Source organism: Balaenoptera ricei, chromosome 10 (genome assembly GCF_028023285.1).
Source record: "Balaenoptera ricei isolate mBalRic1 chromosome 10, mBalRic1.hap2, whole genome shotgun sequence".
NCBI classification, from domain to species: Eukaryota; Metazoa; Chordata; class Mammalia; order Artiodactyla; family Balaenopteridae; genus Balaenoptera; species Balaenoptera ricei.
This window is the reverse complement of record NC_082648.1, coordinates 41533344-41553467: the sequence shown is the minus strand read 5'-3', so window position 1 is coordinate 41553467 and position 20124 is coordinate 41533344. Positions and strand designations below refer to the sequence as shown.

The following is a 20124-nucleotide window of genomic DNA, read 5'->3' as shown; positions in this document are numbered from 1 at the left end:
GTAGCAGGCTGAGAGCCAGATCAACAAGCAGACCAAGGTGGGCGACATGGCCCGTAAGACTGACCGACCGGCCCTTCATCTCCGCATTCCCCCCCAGCCAGGGGCACTGGGCAGCCCGCCTCCTGCTGCTGCCCCCACCATTTTCATTGGCAGCCCCACTCCCCCCGCCGGCTTGTCTACCTCTGCGGATGGGTTCCTGAAGCCGCCGGCGGGCACGGTGCCCGGCCCCGACTCGCCCGGTGAGCTCTTCCTCAAGCTCCCACCCCAGGTGCCCGCCCAAGTGCCTTCGCAGGACCCCTTTGGACTGGCCCCCGCCTACGCTCTGGAGCCCCGCTTCCCCACGGCACCACCCACCTATCCTCCCTATCCTAGTCCTACCGGGGCCCCCGCGCAGCCCGCGACGCTGGGCGCCTCATCTCGTCCTGGGACCGGCCAGCCAGGGGAGTTCCACACCACCCCACCTGGCACCCCCCGACACCAGCCCTCCACACCTGACCCCTTCCTCAAACCCCGCTGCCCCTCACTGGACAACCTGGCTGTGCCTGAGAGCCCAGGGGTAGGGGGAGGCAAGGCTTCTGAGCCTCTGCTGTCGCCCCTGCCTTTCGGGGAGTCTCGGAAGGCCCTAGAGGTGAAGAAGGAAGAGCTTGGGGCATCCTCTCCCAGCTATGGGCCCCCAAACCTGGGCTTTGTTGATTCACCCTCCTCAGGCCCCCATCTGGGTGGCCTGGAGTTAAAGGCACCCGACGTCTTCAAAGCCCCCCTGACCCCTCGGGCATCTCAGGTAGAGCCCCAGAGCCCAGGCTTGGGCCTAAGGCCCCAGGAGCCGCCCCCTGCCCAGGCTTTGGCCCCTTCCCCTCCCAGCCACTCGGACATCTTTCGCCCTGGCTCCTACCCTGACCCCTATGCCCAACCGCCGTTGACCCCTCGGCCCCCGCCCCCGCCCCCTGAGAGCTGCTGTGCCCTGCCTCCTCGCTCGCTGCCCTCTGACCCTTTCTCCCGAGTGCCCGCCAGTCCCCAGTCCCAGTCCAGCTCCCAGTCCCCGCTGACACCCCGTCCTCTGTCTGCTGAGGCTTTCTGCCCGTCCCCTGTTACCCCTCGCTTCCAGTCCCCTGACCCCTATTCCCGCCCACCGTCACGCCCTCAGTCCCGGGACCCGTTTGCCCCACTGCATAAGCCACCCCGCCCCCAGCCCCCTGAAGTTGCCTTCAAGGCTGGGCCTCTAGCCCACACTCCGTTGGGGGCTGGGGGTTTCCCAGCAGCCCTGCCCTCAGGGCCGGCAGGTGAGCTCCATGCCAAGGTCCCAAGTGTGCAGCCCCCCAATTTTGCCCGGTCTCCTGGGACTGGTGCATTTGTAGGCACCCCTTCTCCCATGCGTTTCACTTTCCCTCAGGCAGTAGGGGAGCCTTCGCTAAAGCCCCCTGTCCCTCAGCCTGGTCTCCCTCCACCCCATGGGATCAACAGCCATTTTGGGCCCGGCCCTACCTTGGGCAAGCCTCAAAGCACAAACTACACAGTAGCCACAGGGAACTTCCACCCATCGGGCAGCCCTCTGGGACCCAGCAGTGGGTCCACAGGAGAGGGCTATGGGCTGTCCCCACTGCGCCCCCCATCAGTCCTTCCACCACCTGCACCCGATGGATCCCTCCCCTACCTGTCCCATGGAGCCTCACAGCGGGCAGGCATCACCTCTCCAGCTGAGAAGCGAGAAGACCCAGGGGCTGGGATGGGCAGCTCTTTGGCAGCACCTGAACTTCCAGGTACCCAGGACCCAGGCATGTCCAGCCTCAGTCAGACAGAGCTGGAGAAGCAACGACAGGTGAGTCGACATCCTGGACCTGAGCCCCCCACGTCTCCTCTGTTTCTGTGCCAGCCCTTTGGTTCGAGTAGAATGGACTTACCCCTCTTCTCTGTTCTCTGCGCAGCGCCAACGACTACGGGAGCTGCTGATTCGGCAGCAGATCCAGCGCAACACCCTTCGGCAGGAGAAGGAAACTGCGGCAGCTGCCGGAGCAGTGGGGCCCCCGGGCAGCTGGGGTGCTGAGCCTAGTAGCCCTGCCTTTGAGCAGCTGGGTCGAGGCCAGACCCCCTTTGCTGGCACCCAGGTAGGTGGAGTGGCAAGGGGTAGTGGATCCAAGATGCTGAAGGTGGCCCCACCTTCATCTACCCTCATCTCTCCTAGGACAAGAGCAGCCTTGTGGGGCTGCCCCCAAGCAAGCTGGGTGGCCCCATCCTGGGGCCGGGGGCTTTCCCCAGTGATGACCGACTCTCCCGGCCACCTCCACCAGCCACCCCTTCCGCTATGGATGTGAACAGCCGGTGAGGCTCCAGGGGGTGCCCTGGGGGAAAATCAAGGGAACATATTGTACCACCATTGTGTGCTGCCTCTGATTTTCCTGTCTCTCTAATCCTTCTTCAGTATCACTTAACTTCTCTTCCCCATTCCTTCCCCCTCACTGCATTAACTCCAGCCTTCCTTCCTTAGGGCAGCCCGTGTTCTAGCTCTTTTTCATCCTGCTTCCGTCTTACTGACTACTGCATATTCTTCCAGGCAATTGGTGGGAGGCTCCCAAGCCTTCTATCAGCGAGCACCGTATCCTGGGTCCCTGCCCTTGCAGCAGCAGCAGCAGCAACTGTGGCAGCAGCAGCAGCAGCAGCAACAGGCAACAGCAGCAACTTCCATGCGACTTGCCATGTCGACACGCTTTCCGTCAACTCCTGGGCCTGAACTTGGCCGCCAAGCCATAGGTTCCCCCTTGGCGGGAATTCCCACCCGCCTGCCTGGCCCTGGTGAGCCAGTGCCTGGTCCAGCTGGTCCTGCCCAGTTCATTGAGTTGCGGCACAATGTACAGAAAGGACTGGGACCGGGGGTGCCTCCGTTTCCTGGTCAGGGCCCCCCTCAGAGACCCCGTTTTTTCCCTGTAACTGAGGATTCTCACCGACTGGCCCCTGAAGGGCTTCGTGGCCTAGCAGTGTCAGGCCTTCCTCCCCAGAAACCCTCAGCCCCGCCGGCCCCTGAACTGAACAACGGCCTGCATCCAACGCCCCATACCAAGGGTCCCAACGCGCCCGCTGGCTTGGAGCTAGTCAGCCGGCCCCCCTCAGGCACTGAGCTTGGCCGCCCTCCTCTGGCCCTGGAAGCTGGGAAGTTACCCTGTGAGGATCCTGAGTTGGACGATGACTTTGATGCCCACAAGGCCCTGGAGGATGATGAGGAGCTTGCTCACCTGGGCCTGGGTGTGGATGTGGCCAAGGGAGATGATGAGCTGGGCACCCTGGAAAACCTGGAGACCAATGATCCCCACCTGGACGACCTGCTCAACGGGGATGAGTTTGACCTGCTGGCCTATACTGACCCTGAGCTGGACACCGGGGACAAGAAGGACATCTTCAATGAGCATCTGAGGCTGGTGGAGTCGGCCAATGAAAAGGCTGAGCGGGAGGCTCTGTTGCGGGGGGTGGAGGCAGGACCCTTGGGCCCTGAGGAGCGCCCTCCCCCCGCTGCTGATGCCTCTGAGCCCCGTCTGGCATCCGTGCTCCCCGAGGTGAAGCCCAAGTTGGAGGAGGGTGGGCGCCACCCTTCCCCTTGCCAGTTTACCATTACCACCCCCAAGGTAGAGCCAGCTCCAGCCACCACTTCCCTAGGCCTGGGGCTGAAGCCAGGACAGAGTGTGGTGGGCAGCCGGGACACTCGAATGGGCCCAGGACCTTTTTCCAGTAGTGGGCACCCAGCTGAGAAGGTCCCCTTTGGGACCACAGGAGGACCACCAGCTCACCTGCTGACCCCCAGCCCACTGAGTGGCCCAGGAGGGTCCTCCCTGCTGGAAAAGTTTGAGCTAGAGAGTGGGGCCCTGACCTTGCCCGGTGGACATGCATCTGGGGATGAGCTGGACAAGATGGAGAGCTCACTGGTAGCCAGTGAGTTGCCCCTGCTCATCGAGGACCTGTTGGAACATGAGAAGAAGGAGCTGCAGAAGAAACAGCAGCTCTCAGCACAGCTGCAGCCTGCCCAGCAGCAGCAGCAACAGCAGCATTCCCTGCTGTCCACCCCAGGCCCTGCCCAGCCTGTGCCTTTGCCACATGAGGGCTCTTCTCCCAGTTTGGCTGGCGCCCAGCAGCAGCTTGCCCTGGGACTTGGAGGTTCCCGACAGCCAGGCTTGGCCCAGCCACTGATGCCCACCCAGCCACCAGCTCATGCCCTCCAGCAGCGCCTGGCCCCATCCATGACCATGGTGTCCAACCAAGGGCATATGCTAAGTGGGCAGCATGGGGGACAGGCAGGCTTGGTGCCCCAGCAGAGCCCGCAGCCAGTGCTGGCACAGAAGCCCATGGGTACCATGCCACCTTCCATGTGCATGAAACCGCAGCAGCTGGCAATGCAGCAGCAGCTGGCTAACAGCTTCTTCCCGGATACAGGTAACCTCAGCTGGGGGCGCTGGCTTATCACTGTGACCACTAAATGCTCACTGAGGCTGCAGACCCAAGATCCTCCCTAGTTAAAGGGGATGGGACACAAAGAGCTTTGGCCAGATTCCATACGAGTGGTGTAAGCAGAAGCACTGTAGCTTTTAAGGGAGAATAGTGCCTGGCGTACAGCAGGCATTCAAATGTTGAATGAATGAATGGAATAGACGCATGAAGTCTGATTAGCAAAGGCTTTGTAGCTACGGTGAGACCCAAAGATTAGGACTTGGAGAGAAGTGGTGCAAGAAAAAGCAACCGGGTTGGTGAAAAGACTTAGTGAGACTTAGCAGCAGGAAAGCCCATGGGGTATATTTGGAGACAATGAGTGGAGTGGTTAGGCTGGAGCAGGCTTTGCGGAGGGAAGTGAGGGGGCGCCACCGTAGCTTTGGAGAGGTAAGAAGAGGGCTCAGATTGAAGAAGACCTCAAATTATAATAGCGTCTATTGAATAACGGTTGTTTGCTATGCCAGACACTGTGCTGAGCGCTTTACATTCATTGTATAATTTAATCATCACAACAAACACATTAAATAGGTACTATTATTATCTTGGATTATAGAAAAGGAAACTGAGGCAGAGAGGTTAAGTTAACTTGCCCAAGGTTAAGTTAACTTGCCCAGCACAACTAACAGAGCTGGAATTTGAACCCTGGCCCTCATATCCTCTTAACTGTTTTACTGCCTCAAAATAACCAGGAGAGGGAGTTTGGTTAGTCCTCTTAAAAGTAGGGGGTCAGGGGACTTCCCTGGCAGTGCAGTGGTGAAGACTGCTTCCAATCCAGGGTGCGAGGGTTCGATCCCTGATTGGGGAACTAAGATCCCACATGCAGCTCGGCGGAGCCAAAAAAAGAAAAAAAAGTAGGGAGTCAGTTAAGCTTTCTGAGCAGTGGAGAAATATACAATGTACAGGATTTTAGGAAGATTTAAGTTTTTGGTGGCTGCTAGTTTCTCTTTTCCTACCCAGCATCCTGGACAGGCAGAAGAGTGGTCTGTAGGTGATGCGTGTTGTGCCCAAAACAGCTCTGGCGTTGGGCTTTGGCACAGTGCCCACATCTTGGGTTCTTGGGCTGCACTTAGTTGCCCTAAGAACACTACTTTTGAAGAATGCTTTCTAGGTCATAAAGTGTACTCGTATTCTGGTCACATTTGATCCTCTCAATAGCTCCATGAGGTGAGCAGAATAAGGAATCATGATCTCTGTCAAATAGAAGAGTAAACTGAGGCCCATAGAGGTGAAATGACATTGATATATTGGCTCAACAGATATTTACTGAGTACCTTTTCCTAGCACTGTGCAAGTAAAAACGGAGCCACATGTCCTGTGAATAATAGAACTGAGTCACCTATGCTGCCTGGCTCCTAGTCCAGTGGTCTTTCCACCATGCCATGCCATTGTTCTGCTTGGCTTAGTGGAGGTCAAGGTGTTGGAACAGTAGACATGGAATGGGACATTGACCTCAATGCCCAGCTCACTTGGCTCCTCCCTCTCCAGACCTGGACAAATTTGCTGCAGAAGATATCATTGATCCTATTGCAAAGGCCAAGATGGTTGCTTTGAAAGGCATCAAGAAGGTGATGGCTCAGGGCAGCATTGGAGTGGCACCTGGTATGAACAGGTAAGACTTGCAGGGTGGGAGGGTTGGCCCTTTCTTTTTCCAGTCCTTCCCCTGTTCTTCCTCATCCTACTTCCTTCTTGTCCCACCTCTTTGCCCTTCAACTTTCCCCATCACCGACACATCCTCTTTGCTTTGGCGGACTCCAGGCAGCAAGTGTCCCTGCTAGCCCAGAGACTCTCAGGGGGGCCCGGCAGTGATCTGCAGAACCACGTGGCAGCTGGGAGTGGCCAGGTAAATAAATGGTCAGGTGGGAGTGGGAGCTTGGGTCCTATGGCATCAGGCCACCCTTCTTAGGGCCTGGTACAGAACAGTGACCCTTTAGCAGTCTCTCTCGTCACAGGAGCGGAGTGCCGGTGACCCCTCCCAGCCTCGTCCCAATCCACCCACTTTTGCCCAGGGAGTGATCAGTGAGTATGGGGATGGGGGGGAGTGTGCAAGGAAGTGGCTTGGGGTATGTGGGGAAAGAGGGATTTGGATCACCTGACACCCGCCCGCTTCCTTTCCCAGATGAAGCTGACCAGCGGCAGTATGAGGAGTGGCTGTTCCATACCCAGCAGCTCCTACAGATGCAACTGAAGGTGCTAGAGGAGCAGATCGGGGTGCACCGCAAGTCCCGGAAAGCTCTGTGCGCCAAGCAGCGCACTGCCAAAAAGGCTGGCCGTGAGTTCCCAGAGGCTGATGCTGAGAAGCTCAAGCTGGTTACAGAACAACAGAGCAAGATCCAGAAACAGCTGGATCAGGTGGGGAAGGCAGACTTCAGCCTAGCAACCAGGAGCCTGGGAAGAGGGATGGCATGGGTGGGCAGGCTCCAGGCTGACCTCCCTGACCCTTCCATGTTAGGTCCGGAAGCAGCAGAAGGAGCACACTAATCTCATGGCAGAATATCGGAATAAGCAGCAGCAGCAGCAGCAGCAACAGCAGCAGCACTCAGCTGTATTGGCCCTTAGCCCTTCCCAGAGCCCCCGGCTACTCACCAAGCTTCCTGGTCAGCTGCTCCCCGGCCATGGGCTGCAGCCACCGCAGGGGCCCCCCGGTGGGCAAGCTGCAGGTCTTCGCCTGCCCCCCGGGGGCATGGCACTACCTGGACAGCCTGGTGGCCCCTTCCTCAACACCACCCTGGCCCAGCAGCAGCAACAGCAACATTCTGGTGGGGCTGGGGCCCTGGCTGGCCCCTCAGGGAGCTTTTTCCCTGGCAACCTTGCTCTTCGAGGCCTAGGACCTGACTCGAGGCTTTTACAGGAGAGGCAGCTGCAGCTACAGCAGCAACGCCTGCAGCTTGCCCAGAAACTGCAACAGCAGCAGCAGCACCTCCTAGGACAGGTGGCAATCCAGCAGCAACAGCAACAGGGCCCAGGGGTACCGGCAAACCAGGGTCTGGGTCCCAAGCCCCAAGGGCTTCTGCCTCCCAGCAGCCATCAGGGCCTCTTGGTCCAGCAGCTGTCCCCCCAGCCACCCCAGGGGCCCCAGGGCATGCTGGGCCCTGCCCAGGTGGCAGTGTTGCAGCAGCAGCAGCAGCAGCAGCAGCAGCAGCACCCTGGAGCTCTGGGCCCCCAGGGCCCTCACAGACAGGTGATCCTGACCCAGCCCCGGGTGCTAAGTTCCCCCCAGCTGGCACAGCAGGGTCAGGGCCTTATGGGACACCGGCTGGTCACATCCCAGCAGCAGCAGCAGCAGCAGCAGCAGCAGCACCAACAGCAGGGATCCATGGCAGGGCTTTCCCATCTTCAGCAGGGTCTGATGCCACACAGTGGGCAGCCCAAACTGAGTGCTCAGCCCATGGCCTCCTTGCAGCAGCAACAGCTGCAGCAGCAGCAGCTACAACAGCAGCAGCAGCAGCAGCTACAACAGCAGCAGCAGCAGCAGCTACAACAGCAGCAGCAGCAGCAGCTACAACAGCAGCAGCAGCAGCAGCAGCTTCAACAACAGCAGCAGCAGCAGCAGCTACAACAACAGCAGCAGCAGCAGCTACAACAGCAGCAGCAGCAGCAGCTACAACAGCAGCAGCAGCAGCAGCTACAACAGCAGCAGCAGCAGCAGCAGCTTCAACAACAGCAGCAGCAGATGGGCCTCTTGAGCCAGAGTCGAACTTTACTGTCTCCTCAACAGCAGCAGCAGCAGCAGCAGCAGCAGCAGCAGCAGCAGCAGCAGCAGCAGCAGCAGCAACAGCAGCAGCAGCAACAGCAACAGCAGCAAGTGACACTCGGCCCTGGCATGCCAGCCAAGCCTCTGCAACACTTTTCTAGCCCCGGAGCCCTGGGCCCAACCCTCATCCTAACGGGCAAGGAACAAAACATTGTAGAGGCGGCTCTTCCTCCAGAGGCCACTGAGGGGCCCTCCACGCATCAGGGAGGGCCGTTAGCTGTAGGGACTGTACCAGAGTCAGTGGCCACTGAACCAGGGGAGGTAAAGCCCTCACTCTCCGGGGACTCACAACTCCTCCTTGTCCAACCCCAGGCCCAGGCTCAGCCCAGCTCTGTGCAGCTGCAGCCACCTCTGAGGCTCCCAGGACAACAGCAGCAGCAAGTTAACTTGCTCCACACAGCGGGTGTGGGAAGCCATGGGCAACCAGGCAGTGGATCATCTTCTGAGGCCTCATCTGTGCCCCACGTGCTGGCCCAATCCTCTGTTTCCTTAGGGGAGCAGCCTGGACCCATGACCCAGAATCTTCTGAGCTCCCAACAGCCCCCTGGACTAGAGCGGCCCATGCAAAATAATGCAGGGCCACAGCCTGCCAAACCAGGATCTATCCCCCAGTCTGGGCAGAGCCTGCCTGGAGCTGGGGTCATGCCTACAGTGGGTCAGCTTCGAGCACAGCTTCAAGGAGTCCTGGCCAAAAACCCACAGCTGCGGCACTTGAGTCCTCAGCAGCAGCAGCAGCTACAGGCACTCCTCATGCAGCGGCAGCTACAGCAGAGTCAGGCAGTACGCCAGGCCCCACCCTACCAGGAGCCTGGGACCCAGCCCTCTCCCCTCCAGGGCCTCCTGGGCCGCCAACCCCAACTTGGGGGCTTCCCTGGATCCCAGACAGGCCCTCTTCAGGAGCTGGGGGCAGGGCTTCGACCTCAGGGCCCACCCCGGCTCCCCGCCCCACAAGGAGCCTTATCCACAGGACCAGTCCTTGGCCCTGTCCTTCCCACACCTCCACCATCCAGCCCCCAAGAGCCAAAGAGACCTTCTTCACAGTTACCTTCCCCCAGCTCCCAGCTTCCCTCTGAGGCCCAGCTCCCTACCACACAACCAGGAACCCCAAAACCCCAGGGGCCACCCTTGGAGCTGCCTCCTGGGAGGGTCTCACCTGCTGCTGCCCAGCTTGCAGATACCTTCTTTGGCAAGGGGCTGGGACCTTGGGACCCCCCAGACAACCTAGCGGAAGCCCAGAAGCCGGACCAAAGCAGCCTGGTACCTGGGCATCTGGAGCAGGTGAATGGGCAGGTGGTACCCGAGCCACCCCATCTCAGCATCAAGCAGGAGCCTCGGGAAGAGCCATGTGCCCTGGGAGCCCAGGCAGTGAAGAGGGAGGCCAACGGGGAGCCAATAGGGGCACCAGGTACCAGCAACCACCTCCTGCTGGCAGGCCCTCGCTCAGAGGCCGGGCATCTGCTCTTGCAGAAGCTTCTACGAGCAAAGAATGTGCAACTCAGCACTGGGCGGGGGCCCGAGGGGCTGCGAGCTGAGATCAACGGGCACATTGACAGCAAGCTGGCTGGGCTGGAGCAGAAACTACAGGGTACCCCCAGCAACAAGGAGGTGAGTACTCTAGCTGGAGTGGAGCAGACAGTGCGGGGCCTGGAGCCCGGGGGCAGAGTGAACAGGTCTGGGTGAAATGAGGTGAGGGCTCCGAGGGGGACAGCAGCCTTCACTGTGGGTTTATCTGGCTTAGGATACAGCAGCAAGGAAGCCTTTGACACCGAAGCCCAAGAGGGTACAGAAGGCAAGCGACAGGTTGGTGAGCTCCCGAAAGAAGCTGCGGAAGGAGGACGGGGTCAGGGCCAGCGAGGCCTTGCTGAAACAGCTGAAACAGGTGACCCCCAGGAGCCAGTCCCCTGGTCCCATCCCAGGTTAGGGGGCAGCCTGGCCCCCAACTGTGCAGTAGCAGAGATGTACACGCTGCAGGTTTCCAACCTTGTCATCTTGCCCCTCCTAGGAGCTGTCCCTGCTGCCCCTCACGGAGCCTACCATCACCGCCAATTTTAGCCTCTTTGCTCCCTTTGGCAGCGGCTGCCCAATCAATGGGCAGTGCCAGCTGAGGGGGGCCTTTGGAAGTGGGGCGCTGCCCACGGGCCCTGACTACTATTCCCAGCTGCTTACCAAGGTCAGAAAAATGGCAATACCTTTTGGGGACGATGAGGTTCCTGGGGGGGGTGGAGATGGGGGTGGCAGACTTGTGGAAATTGCTGGTATAGTGTAGGGCCAGGAGATCATGTCAGTCTCCCTATGCCATCTTGCACACAACACCCCACCCCACCCCCAGAATAACCTGAGTAACCCGCCGACACCACCCTCGTCGCTGCCCCCCACCCCACCCCCATCGGTGCAGCAGAAGATGGTGAATGGCGTCACTCCATCTGAAGAGCTGGGGGAGCACCCCAAGGATGCCACCTCTGCCCGGGATGCTGAAGGGACGCTGAGGGGTAAGTCAGGAACGGAGTGAACTTCTCCTTCTCCGCTAGGTCTTGGTGGCTGGGGTCATGTGGTACAGTTTAAGATAGGAGTGGGTTGCGTGTTGCTCTGTGTGCATACACGACAGGGTCCTTGAGATAAGAAGGGCCTCTTTAGGACTGATTTGTTGGAGGCAAGGGTTGGCTTCTGGAGTCTAGAGCAAAGGCAACAGGACAGGGAGAGTATTTATGAAGCTTTCGCTTACAGGGAATAGCCCAGCTTCCTTACCCAGTGGGTACGAACTACAGTCAGATCTGGATTTGAATTCTGGCTCCTGCATTTATTTAGCTGTGTTACTGCAGCCAAATTGATTGACTTGTGTGAGCCTCAGTTTTCTCACTGTGGAATAAAAATAGTGCTCGCCTAATGGAGTCGCTAAAAAACTATAAACAAAGAATGTACTTACAGAGTACCTCTTTAGAAAGGCTCAATAAATATAGGTTGTCTGCCCTAAACTGGTAGGTGGGTGGATGGGTAGACAGTGGTCATGATAGCTAAGCTAGGTCTTGTACTAGTTAGGCCTGAAACATATGGGAGAAAGCACCATTGGCTCTGGCCACCCTCAGCCTGACTTTTCTTCTCCCACCTACCCCTCAGATGCTTCAGAGGTGAAGAGTCTAGACCTGCTGGCCGCCTTGCCTACGCCCCCTCACAATCAGACTGAGGATGTCAGGTGCGGGTGGGGCCAGAAATGGGGATGAGGAATTGGGGTGCGGGCAGGTCGCCTTATTTTTCCCTTGGACGGCGGCAGATTTCAAGCAGGGCTGTGACATCTACTAATCTCTAGATTTGGGAGGTGGCATCTGTAGGGCCTTAGCAATGGATGTCTACTTTTGGCCCACAGGATGGAGAGTGACGAGGACAGCGATTCTCCTGACAGCATTGTGCCAGCTTCGTCCCCCGAGAGCATCCTGGGGGAGGAAGCCCCTCGTTTCCCTCAGCTGGGCTCAGGCCGGTGGGAGCAGGACGACCGGGCTCTCTCCCCCGTCATCCCCATCATTCCTCGGGCCAGCATCCCAGGTAGAGGTTGCTCTGGGCATGGACCAGTCCTGGCCAGGCTGGGCTGCATTGTCAGAGGTTGGGGAGAGAGGCAGCTGGAGCTTACACAGGTCCCTCTTTCTCATTCAGTCTTCCCAGATAGCAAACCTTATGGGGCCCTGGATCTGGAGGCCCCTGGGAAGCTGCCTGCCACAACTTGGGAAAAGGGCAAAGGAAGCGAGGTGTCAGTCATGCTGACAGTTTCTGCCGCTGCTGCCAAGGTATGTTCCTGGGGGTGCCTCGGAGGCCAAGGGGATGCTGGTCAGTGGGCAGTCCCGGGAGCTTCTCTGGATAAATCCAATCATTTAAAACTAGGTATTGAGGACCTACTGTGTATGAAAGCCTGAGCTGGACTGTGGGATTAGGAAAAATGTAGCACAAGGGGTCCCTGCCCTCAAGGGGCTCACAGTTCAGTGGTAAAGACACAAGTCAACAAATAGGAGAGTGTGTATAATGTGACGAGTGCTACAAAACAGCATGTCCCCAGTCACGCTGGGTGGAATTCTGATTTTTTGAAAATGTTATCAGGGTTTTGTGGTCAAAGGAAACTGGAAATCCCAGTTAAAATAGCAAAACAGGTTTGTTTATTACAAGACTCTTCAGATCCTTTACTTTGCTAATGTGTATTGTGAATTTCCAAGTAGTGGATGTAGTGTGTGTCATTTCCCAAACCCAGTAGACACAGGTCTCTTTCTGTGGAGCTCCCGTTAATGCCCACAGCGGCTTGGGAAAGGCTGCCCATAAAGGAAATGCGTGAGAAAGCTGGACGGCACAGGGGCAAGACTGATGGCACATGGCCACTTGGGGAGTTGCCTTCTGAGTGTCCTTGTCCCTACCAAGCTGGTGGTAGTTCTCACTCCACGCACTCTGCTGACACGGCTGTTCCATCCCCTTTCCTGCCCTGGCAGAACCTGAATGGTGTGATGGTGGCAGTGGCAGAGCTACTAAGCATGAAGATCCCCAACTCCTATGAGGTGCTGTTCCCAGAGAGCCCTGCCCGGGCAGGCATTGAGCCTAAGAAGGGGGAAGCTGAGGGCCCTGGTGAGTTTGGCAGGAAAACTCCTTGGGACCTGCAGGGAATGATTCTGGTGGGAGGCTCTGACCCCTTCCTTCCTGCAGGTGGGAAAGAAAAGGGTTTGGGAGGCAAGAGCCCAGAAGCTGGCCCTGATTGGCTGAAGCAGTTTGATGCTGTGTTGCCCGGCTATACCCTCAAGAGCCAGTTAGACATCTTGAGTCTCCTCAAACAGGTGGGTCTGTTGGCGGGAAAGGGGTGGGTATCTGGCTAGGACCGAGAAGGCACAGGGCTTTTGGGCAAGTGGAATCTGGGTGGGAGGAGAGAGGTGACTAGTTCAGCGAGGAGCTGGCACTAATGGTACAGGGCGTCTTCCCATAGGAGAGCCCCGCCCCAGAGCCACCCATCCAGCATGGCTACACCTACAACGTCTCCAACCTGGACGTGCGGCAGCTCTCGGCACCGCCTCCTGAAGCACCCTCCCCACCCCCTTCCCCTTTGGCACCCTCTCCTGCCAGCCCCCCTGCTGAACCCTTGGCTGAACTTCCAGCTGAACCCTCAGCTGAGCCACCAGTCCCCTCGCCTCTGCCACTTGCCTCGTCCCCTGAATCAGCCCGGCCCAAGCCCCGAGCCCGGCCTTCTGAAGAAGGTGAAGATTCCCGGCCCCCTCGCCTCAAGAAGTGGAAGGGGGTGCGCTGGAAGCGTCTCCGGCTGCTGCTGACCATCCAGAAGGGTGGTGTGCGGCAGGAGGATGAGCGGGAAGTGGCAGAGTTTATGGAGCAGCTTGGCACAGCCCTGCGACCTGACAAGGTGCCTCGAGACATGCGGCGCTGCTGCTTCTGTCATGAGGAGGGGGATGGGGCCACGGATGGGCCCGCTCGCCTGCTGAACCTGGACCTGGACTTGTGGGTGCACCTCAACTGTGCCCTGTGGTCCACGGAGGTATATGAGACCCAGGGTGGGGCACTGATGAACGTGGAGGTTGCCCTGCACCGAGGACTGCTCACCAAGTGCTCCCTGTGCCAGCGCACTGGTGCCACCAGCAGCTGCAATCGCATGCGTTGCCCCAACGTCTACCATTTTGCCTGCGCCATCCGCGCCAAGTGCATGTTCTTCAAAGACAAGACCATGCTGTGTCCGATGCATAAGATCAAGGGGCCCTGCGAGCAGGAGCTGAGCTCTTTTGCTGTCTTCCGGCGGGTCTACATTGAGCGAGATGAGGTGAAGCAAATCGCCAGCATCATCCAGCGGGGAGAGCGGCTGCACATGTTCCGTGTGGGGGGCCTTGTGTTCCACGCCATCGGACAGCTGCTCCCCCACCAGATGGCCGACTTCCACAGTGCCACCGCTCTCTATCCCGTGGGCTACGAGGCCACGCGCATCTACTGGAGCCTCCGTACTAACAACCGCCGCTGCTGCTACCGCTGCTCCATCGGCGAGAACAACGGGCGGCCGGAGTTTGTGATCAAAGTCATGGAGCAGGGCCTGGAGGACCTGGTCTTCACTGACGCCTCTCCCCAGGGTGAGCACGGGGCCCTTGAAGTGGTAATACGGAATTGGGCAAGCGTCTCCCAGCGTCCCCTTTACGATGTTGAGAAGAGACCTGCAGGCTCCTCATGGGTGATCTTTCTTCCCCACTTAGGGCAGGCAGAGGTCTCTTGAAGATCTCCAGAGAAAGTGTTTTGACCGCTCAGTCACCTTGAATTCCCTTGTAATTGAGGATATTTTGCTTGTCTGACGACACATATGTCAGCTCCTTTTCCTAACTCAGTGGATCTAAAGGATACAGTTCTTTTTTTTTTTTTTTAAACATCTTTATTGGAGTATAATTGCTTTACAATGGTGTGTTAGTTTCTGCTCCACAACAAAGTGAATCAGTTATACATATACATATGTTCCCATATCTCTTCCCTCTTGCATCTAAAAACAGTGGTTAGATGCCACGAAGTAAGTGGCAATGCCTTAACCGTATGCGTGTTGTTAGGCCCGAAGGCCTCTTCCATCCTTGTCAAGGGGAGTGCTAACCTTCTCTCCTTTCATCCAGCACAAGGATACAGTTCTGAGACTTCGTCTTCCAGCTCACCCAATCTGATTCTAGCCTTGAGTTCCTTATGGTTGCTTTTCCCTGGATAAAATCTTGATCTTAGTTTCAGTGTTACTGATAAAAGTAACAGTAAGAGTTACATTGTAGTGAGCATATGCTATGTGCCACAAACTAAGCTGAGTGATTTATATAAGTTATTTTGTTCACACAAAACCCTGCAAGCTGAGTACTATTACTATGCCAAGTTTTACACATAGAGAAACTGAGTAGTGGAGAGATTTAGGTATTTGCCTTAAGGTCCCATGGCCAGTATTAGAACTTGAACCCAAGTCTTCTCAACTCCAAAACATGCCTGTGCTGGGTATCCTGGGCCCTGGGTTCATGTTTCTGTGTCACAAGGCTCTCTGATGCCCCTCCAGGGTGGGAAGCCTCCTGGCTTGTTGGGGGAGACTGAGATTGGGAGGCCAAGAGGGGCTCCTGAAGAACCACACACCCTCTTGACAGCAAGGTGGGCAGGCTACAGAATACAAATGTAGCTTCAGATGGAGGTTAGGGCTGAGGTCAGTGAGCAGAAGTTGCCTCTGAGGGCTGCTCTCTTTCCTTGCCTCTTAGCTGTGTGGAATCGCATCATTGAGCCTGTGGCTGCCATGAGAAAAGAGGCTGACATGCTGCGGCTCTTCCCTGAGTACCTGAAAGGCGAGGAGCTCTTTGGGCTGACGGTGCACGCCGTGCTGCGCATAGCTGAATCAGTAAGGAAGGGGCCAGGGGTGGGGCCAGGTGGGCACGGGGAAGGTTGGTTCTGCCCCGGAAGTGCTCAGGCTAAAGTGAGCATGACCTGTGCCCACAGCTGCCTGGAGTGGAAAGCTGTCAAAATTATTTATTCCGCTATGGACGCCACCCCCTGATGGAGCTGCCACTCATGATCAACCCCACTGGTTGTGCTCGATCAGAGCCTAAAATCCTCACACACTACAAACGGTGAGCTTGTGGGGGTTGGTAGGGACCCTCTGGCCAATTACAAGTGTTTGGGGTTACAGATCAGAGTTCCCTTGGAGAGACTGGGGGTTCACTCTAGGCCTCCTGATTAGAGGGTGTGCAGGTATCACTAGGGTGTCCCTTTCCTCCCCCAGCCTGCTCAGGTATTCTGGGTTGACCTGCCGTCTAGAGATAGACTTATCTTGGGCACCCGGGGGATGGCCATTGGGGAGGTTCTGGGTAGACAGTGGTGAAGTCATATGAAATGTATAAAGGACCCAGTCACCACCTTCCTTTCCTGTTTTGCTTCTAGGGGGCCTGTGATTCTCCCAAACCTCAGACAGACGCCCCCTGAGTGCTAGGTTCACCTTCCCTTCCCCAGGCTGAGTTGGTGTCAAAAATATATAATTAGGAATATAATAGGAAAAATAATAAAACCTTACATTTGTATAGCACTTTATACTTTTTTTTTCAAAGCGTTTTCACATCCATTATCTCATTTGATCCTCACAACAACCTTATGAGGTAGGTAGGGCAGGTGGTATGATCCCCATTTTACAGCTGAGAAAACTGAGACCCAGAAAGATTAAGTCACTAGACAAAGGTCACAGCTGGGACCAGAGCCTTATCTCTTGACTTGTGGTCCACTGTTCTTGCTGTGTACCACAGTAGGCTGACCTTGGTCCCTGGGTAGAGGGAGGCAAAATCCACGCTAGGAGGGCTTTCTTGAAGGCCTTCGGTTGCTCCTCAGGCTGTCGTAGAGCGTCAAACTCTACCCCAGCCAGCCCTGGTCCCTGATGCTCTACAACAGTGGTTTTCAAACTGTGTGTGTTCCAGAAAGCCCTGGAATGCATAAACTGAGTAGGCAGAACTTGGCCCTCTCCATGCATAACTCCCCCTTCCCCAAATTGGATTCAACCAGAAGAGTTCCGTTTCCATCTAGTTTATGTATGGGAGTTCCGGTAATGTTTTGTTAAAGAAAAAAACAAAAAGATTTCTGCTGTATAAAAAAGAATCAGTTTGAAAACCACTGCTCTGGGATGGGCAAGAATTTGGCTGGTGCCCTAGGGTGGTGAAAAGGCATCCTCCTAGGCAGCAGTCATTCCCCTGCACTGAGCCACCTGCACAGAGCCCAATGTTACATCAGAGAAGAGGACAGTCTAAAGAAAGGAAAGGATACTACCTTTTGGCTATGAATTCAGAGCCAATTTTAATTAAAATCCAGCCCAATGTGGTAGACATGGCCCCCATTTTCAGAGCTTCCAGTATGAGCAGGAAGTAGGGCTCAGATATTTGAACAAACCATGAGCTTAAATTCCAGGCCTGGGCTGCTTGGGGAAGACCTCCCAGAGGTCTTGAGCATGGCCTTGAGTCTGGTTTGGCAGGAGGGTGGTAGAAGGTGGGGAGATGGGAGAGCAGGCTCAGTGTAGGGGAATCAGTGCCCCTTCCCTTCCTCCATGCCCCACCCCCCCCATCCTGGGCTTTCTTTGCCACCCAGGCTGTTGGAAGGGTCCCCATAGCTAGTTGCTGCCTCACCAAAGCCAAGACTCAGATGCCTCTACTCCATTCCCAAGGCAGCACATGCCCCTAACTGGAGCGTTGCACATCCCAGGGAGGAAGCGGGTGGCGTGTGCCTGGTCTGGGGGAGAGCTGTCTTGTCATGGACTATATCACCTCCCAGGCCCCACACTCTGAACAGCACCAGCATGTCCAAGGCATATCAGAGCACCTTCACAGGCGAGACCAACACCCCGTACAGCAAGCAGTTTGTGCACTCGAAGTCATCTCAGTACCGGCGGCTCCGCACTGAGTGGAAGAACAATGTATATCTGGCTCGCTCCCGTATCCAGGGCCTGGGGCTCTATGCAGCCAAGGACCTAGAAAAGCACACAATGGTCATTGAGTACATTGGCACCATCATTCGCAATGAGGTGGCCAACCGGCGGGAGAAAATCTATGAGGAGCAGGTATGGGCTGGCAGAGGGGCCATCATGGTGTGTGGTCCACACTTAGCCAAGGGGCAAGGGGCAGGATTGGGGCCAGAGGAGCAGGTGGAAAGCTGTGGGAAGAGGAGGGGAGAGGCAGGAGAACGGAAGAATAAGAAATGAAGATAAGCCCACTGCCCAAGTCCACTCCTTGATCTCGCCACCACCGCTGCCATTCTCTGATATTCTTGCCCCTTCCTCTGCAACCTCTGCCTTTCTAGAATCGAGGCATCTACATGTTTCGAATAAACAACGAACATGTCATTGATGCTACGTTGACCGGAGGCCCTGCCAGGTGAGAGAGGGACGAGTAAGAAGGGATTTAAGAGTCCCTGAGGGTGGCATTCTGGGGGTGGGCCAACAAGGAACCAGAATCATCCAACCCAGTTGCTCGGCGTTTCTGACTTTGTCCCACTGCCTAGGTACATTAACCATTCCTGTGCCCCTAACTGTGTGGCAGAAGTTGTGACATTTGACAAGGAGGACAAAATCATCATCATCTCCAGCCGGCGAATCCCCAAAGGAGAGGAGGTAAGAGGAAGCATCCCTCAGTGAGTGACAAAGCAGCTCCCTCTTCTCTGCCATTTGCCGGAAGTCAAAATCCAAGGCCACTGCCCTCCCCCACTTCCTCTGGGGGGCTGGCATTGATTCTGCCCTCTTCTCTTTCCAGCTGACATATGACTATCAGTTTGATTTTGAGGACGATCAGCACAAGATCCCCTGCCACTGTGGAGCCTGGAATTGTCGGAAATGGATGAACTAAGAAGCTTTGAGGCTACCAGGCAGGGGAGTCCCCCACCCCAACCTCTTCCCTGAAAGGGATGAGGGGGAAGAGAGGTAGCAGCCAGAGCCAGGACCCAGGGCTGGGGCTGCCGGCTGACCGGAGCCCCTGGAGCAGGAGGCTGGGGCAGAGGGCCCTAGGCCAAGCCCACCCTGGGCACCAGGGATGACCCTCTTCCCCGCCACTGGCCCCCAGGCTGGCATCTCTGCCCCCAGCTCCAGGAGGGGTCAGACAGAAGCAGCCATTGGGCATCTCAGGTTTGAGGGGGATATGGGCTGGGAACTACCCAGAAGCATCTGGGAGGCAGCAGGGAGGGGGGAGGAGGATGTGTGGCCGGGCCTCACAGCCCTGCTGCTCCCACCGACCTCTCTGGCCCAACTCGAGGCTGCAAAGAGACTTGACTAAGCTTGACAATCCCAAAGGCCGGGTCCCACACCTGGCCCTGCCTGCCGGGTCCTGCCCCCACCCTCACCCCCATCCCCTTCCCTCTCAATCTGTCTCTGTCTCCCTCTTCTCCTCTGTGTTTCTGTCTCTCTATGGGTTGTGTTTCCTTGTTTTCCACTCTGACAAATGCAACATGAACGGGAAAGAGGCGCCCCGCTGCCCAGGAGGGCAAGCCAGGCAAGCCGGGCAAGGAGACCCCGCACCCACACCTACCTCATTTAAGTGTTGGATTTTTTGCTGTTTTGAAATGTGAGACCCTCTCCAAGCCCCCTACTGCCCCAACCCTCTCCCCCACCTCACTGCCCTCTTCTGAGTGGGTGGAAGGGGGGTAGGAGGAAGAAGAAAAAACAACAACAAAAAATCCATCTTTGTTTTTAATTACGGGCATGGGATGGTGGTTGAGGCTAATGATGATGAAGATTGGGGATGACTGGCCCCTAGTTGCTCTAGGACTTCCTTCTCCATCTGGACATGGGGGCGGGAGGGGTGTGCTAAACTTAGGACCAGGATATCTCCCTCCGGTTTTCCCAACCCCATCATGAGCCCATTTGCCCTCCAGCCCCTGGATAGGGTGGGTGGGTGGTAGGGTGAGGGCTATCCCTGAGTGGCATGCCCATACCCAGTGAGGCAGGGTGTGGCCCGGAGCTCCCACTTTCCCTCCGTCACCAAACTGCTGCTGGTCTGGTGGGAAGGGGTGGTGATGTGGGGCTGGGGGAGCTTAGTGTCAGCGCGGGGAGGGTGGGGGGTATTTATCTATTTATACATGGGATTGTACATAGTCTTGTGGGGCATGGGGGAGCCGGCTGGAGGTGAGAACCCTCCCCTCTCCCCCCACCCCCGGGGAGAGCAAATGTAAAACTACTAATTTTTGTGCTTTATATATTCTATATAAATATATCTATTTTCTTTTTACAAAACCAGTTTATAAATGGTAGGGGGGCGTGGGGCGGACACATGGAGCTCCCCTTGTGGGGGAGCCCCCTCCATTACCCAACCTACCGCCCTTTTCCTCACCCCCTCCTCCCCACCCCCTGGCTGTGACTGCTGTAAGGGGGGGGTATAGAGGCTGGGCGATTCCCACCCCCTTTTGTATAGTTGGACTATGTTATA

At 56.8% G+C, this 20124-nt stretch overlaps 1 protein-coding gene and 1 non-coding gene across 15 annotated transcripts in view; one reads left to right on the top strand and one right to left on the bottom strand.

Moving 5' to 3' along the window:
* The window catches only part of KMT2D (lysine methyltransferase 2D), a 38168-nt gene extending 18463 nt beyond the window's left edge, over positions 1–19705 (top strand). For 7 of the 14 annotated variants that reach the window (XM_059935816.1, XM_059935812.1, XM_059935814.1 and 4 more), the window contains exons 32-55: positions 5–1816; positions 1923–2102; positions 2180–2316; positions 2549–4413; positions 5953–6076; positions 6223–6307; positions 6402–6483; positions 6584–6816; positions 6917–9823; positions 9957–10097; positions 10221–10388; positions 10548–10707; positions 11333–11408; positions 11580–11755; positions 11864–11994; positions 12682–12814; positions 12893–13020; positions 13167–14307; positions 15442–15578; positions 15677–15807; positions 17486–17771; positions 18011–18084; positions 18212–18320; positions 18460–19705. In XM_059935816.1, the coding sequence (XP_059791799.1) occupies positions 5–1816; positions 1923–2102; positions 2180–2316; positions 2549–4413; positions 5953–6076; positions 6223–6307; positions 6402–6483; positions 6584–6816; positions 6917–9823; positions 9957–10097; positions 10221–10388; positions 10548–10707; positions 11333–11408; positions 11580–11755; positions 11864–11994; positions 12682–12814; positions 12893–13020; positions 13167–14307; positions 15442–15578; positions 15677–15807; positions 17486–17771; positions 18011–18084; positions 18212–18320; positions 18460–18552 (10509 nt within the window). In that variant the 3' untranslated portion in view covers positions 18553–19705. The remainder of the gene's footprint in view (positions 1–4; positions 1817–1922; positions 2103–2179; positions 2317–2548; positions 4414–5952; positions 6077–6222; positions 6308–6401; positions 6484–6583; positions 6817–6916; positions 9824–9956; positions 10098–10220; positions 10389–10547; positions 10708–11332; positions 11409–11579; positions 11756–11863; positions 11995–12681; positions 12815–12892; positions 13021–13166; positions 14308–15441; positions 15579–15676; positions 15808–17485; positions 17772–18010; positions 18085–18211; positions 18321–18459) is intronic. The other 7 variants (XM_059935822.1, XM_059935821.1, XM_059935820.1 and 4 more) reach the window with 4 other exon arrangements.
* Positions 14707–14832, bottom strand: LOC132373861 (U6atac minor spliceosomal RNA). The gene has a single exon (XR_009505518.1). It is a non-coding gene; the product is annotated as a U6atac minor spliceosomal RNA (small nuclear RNA).
* Positions 19706–20124: the final 419 nt, after the last annotated feature.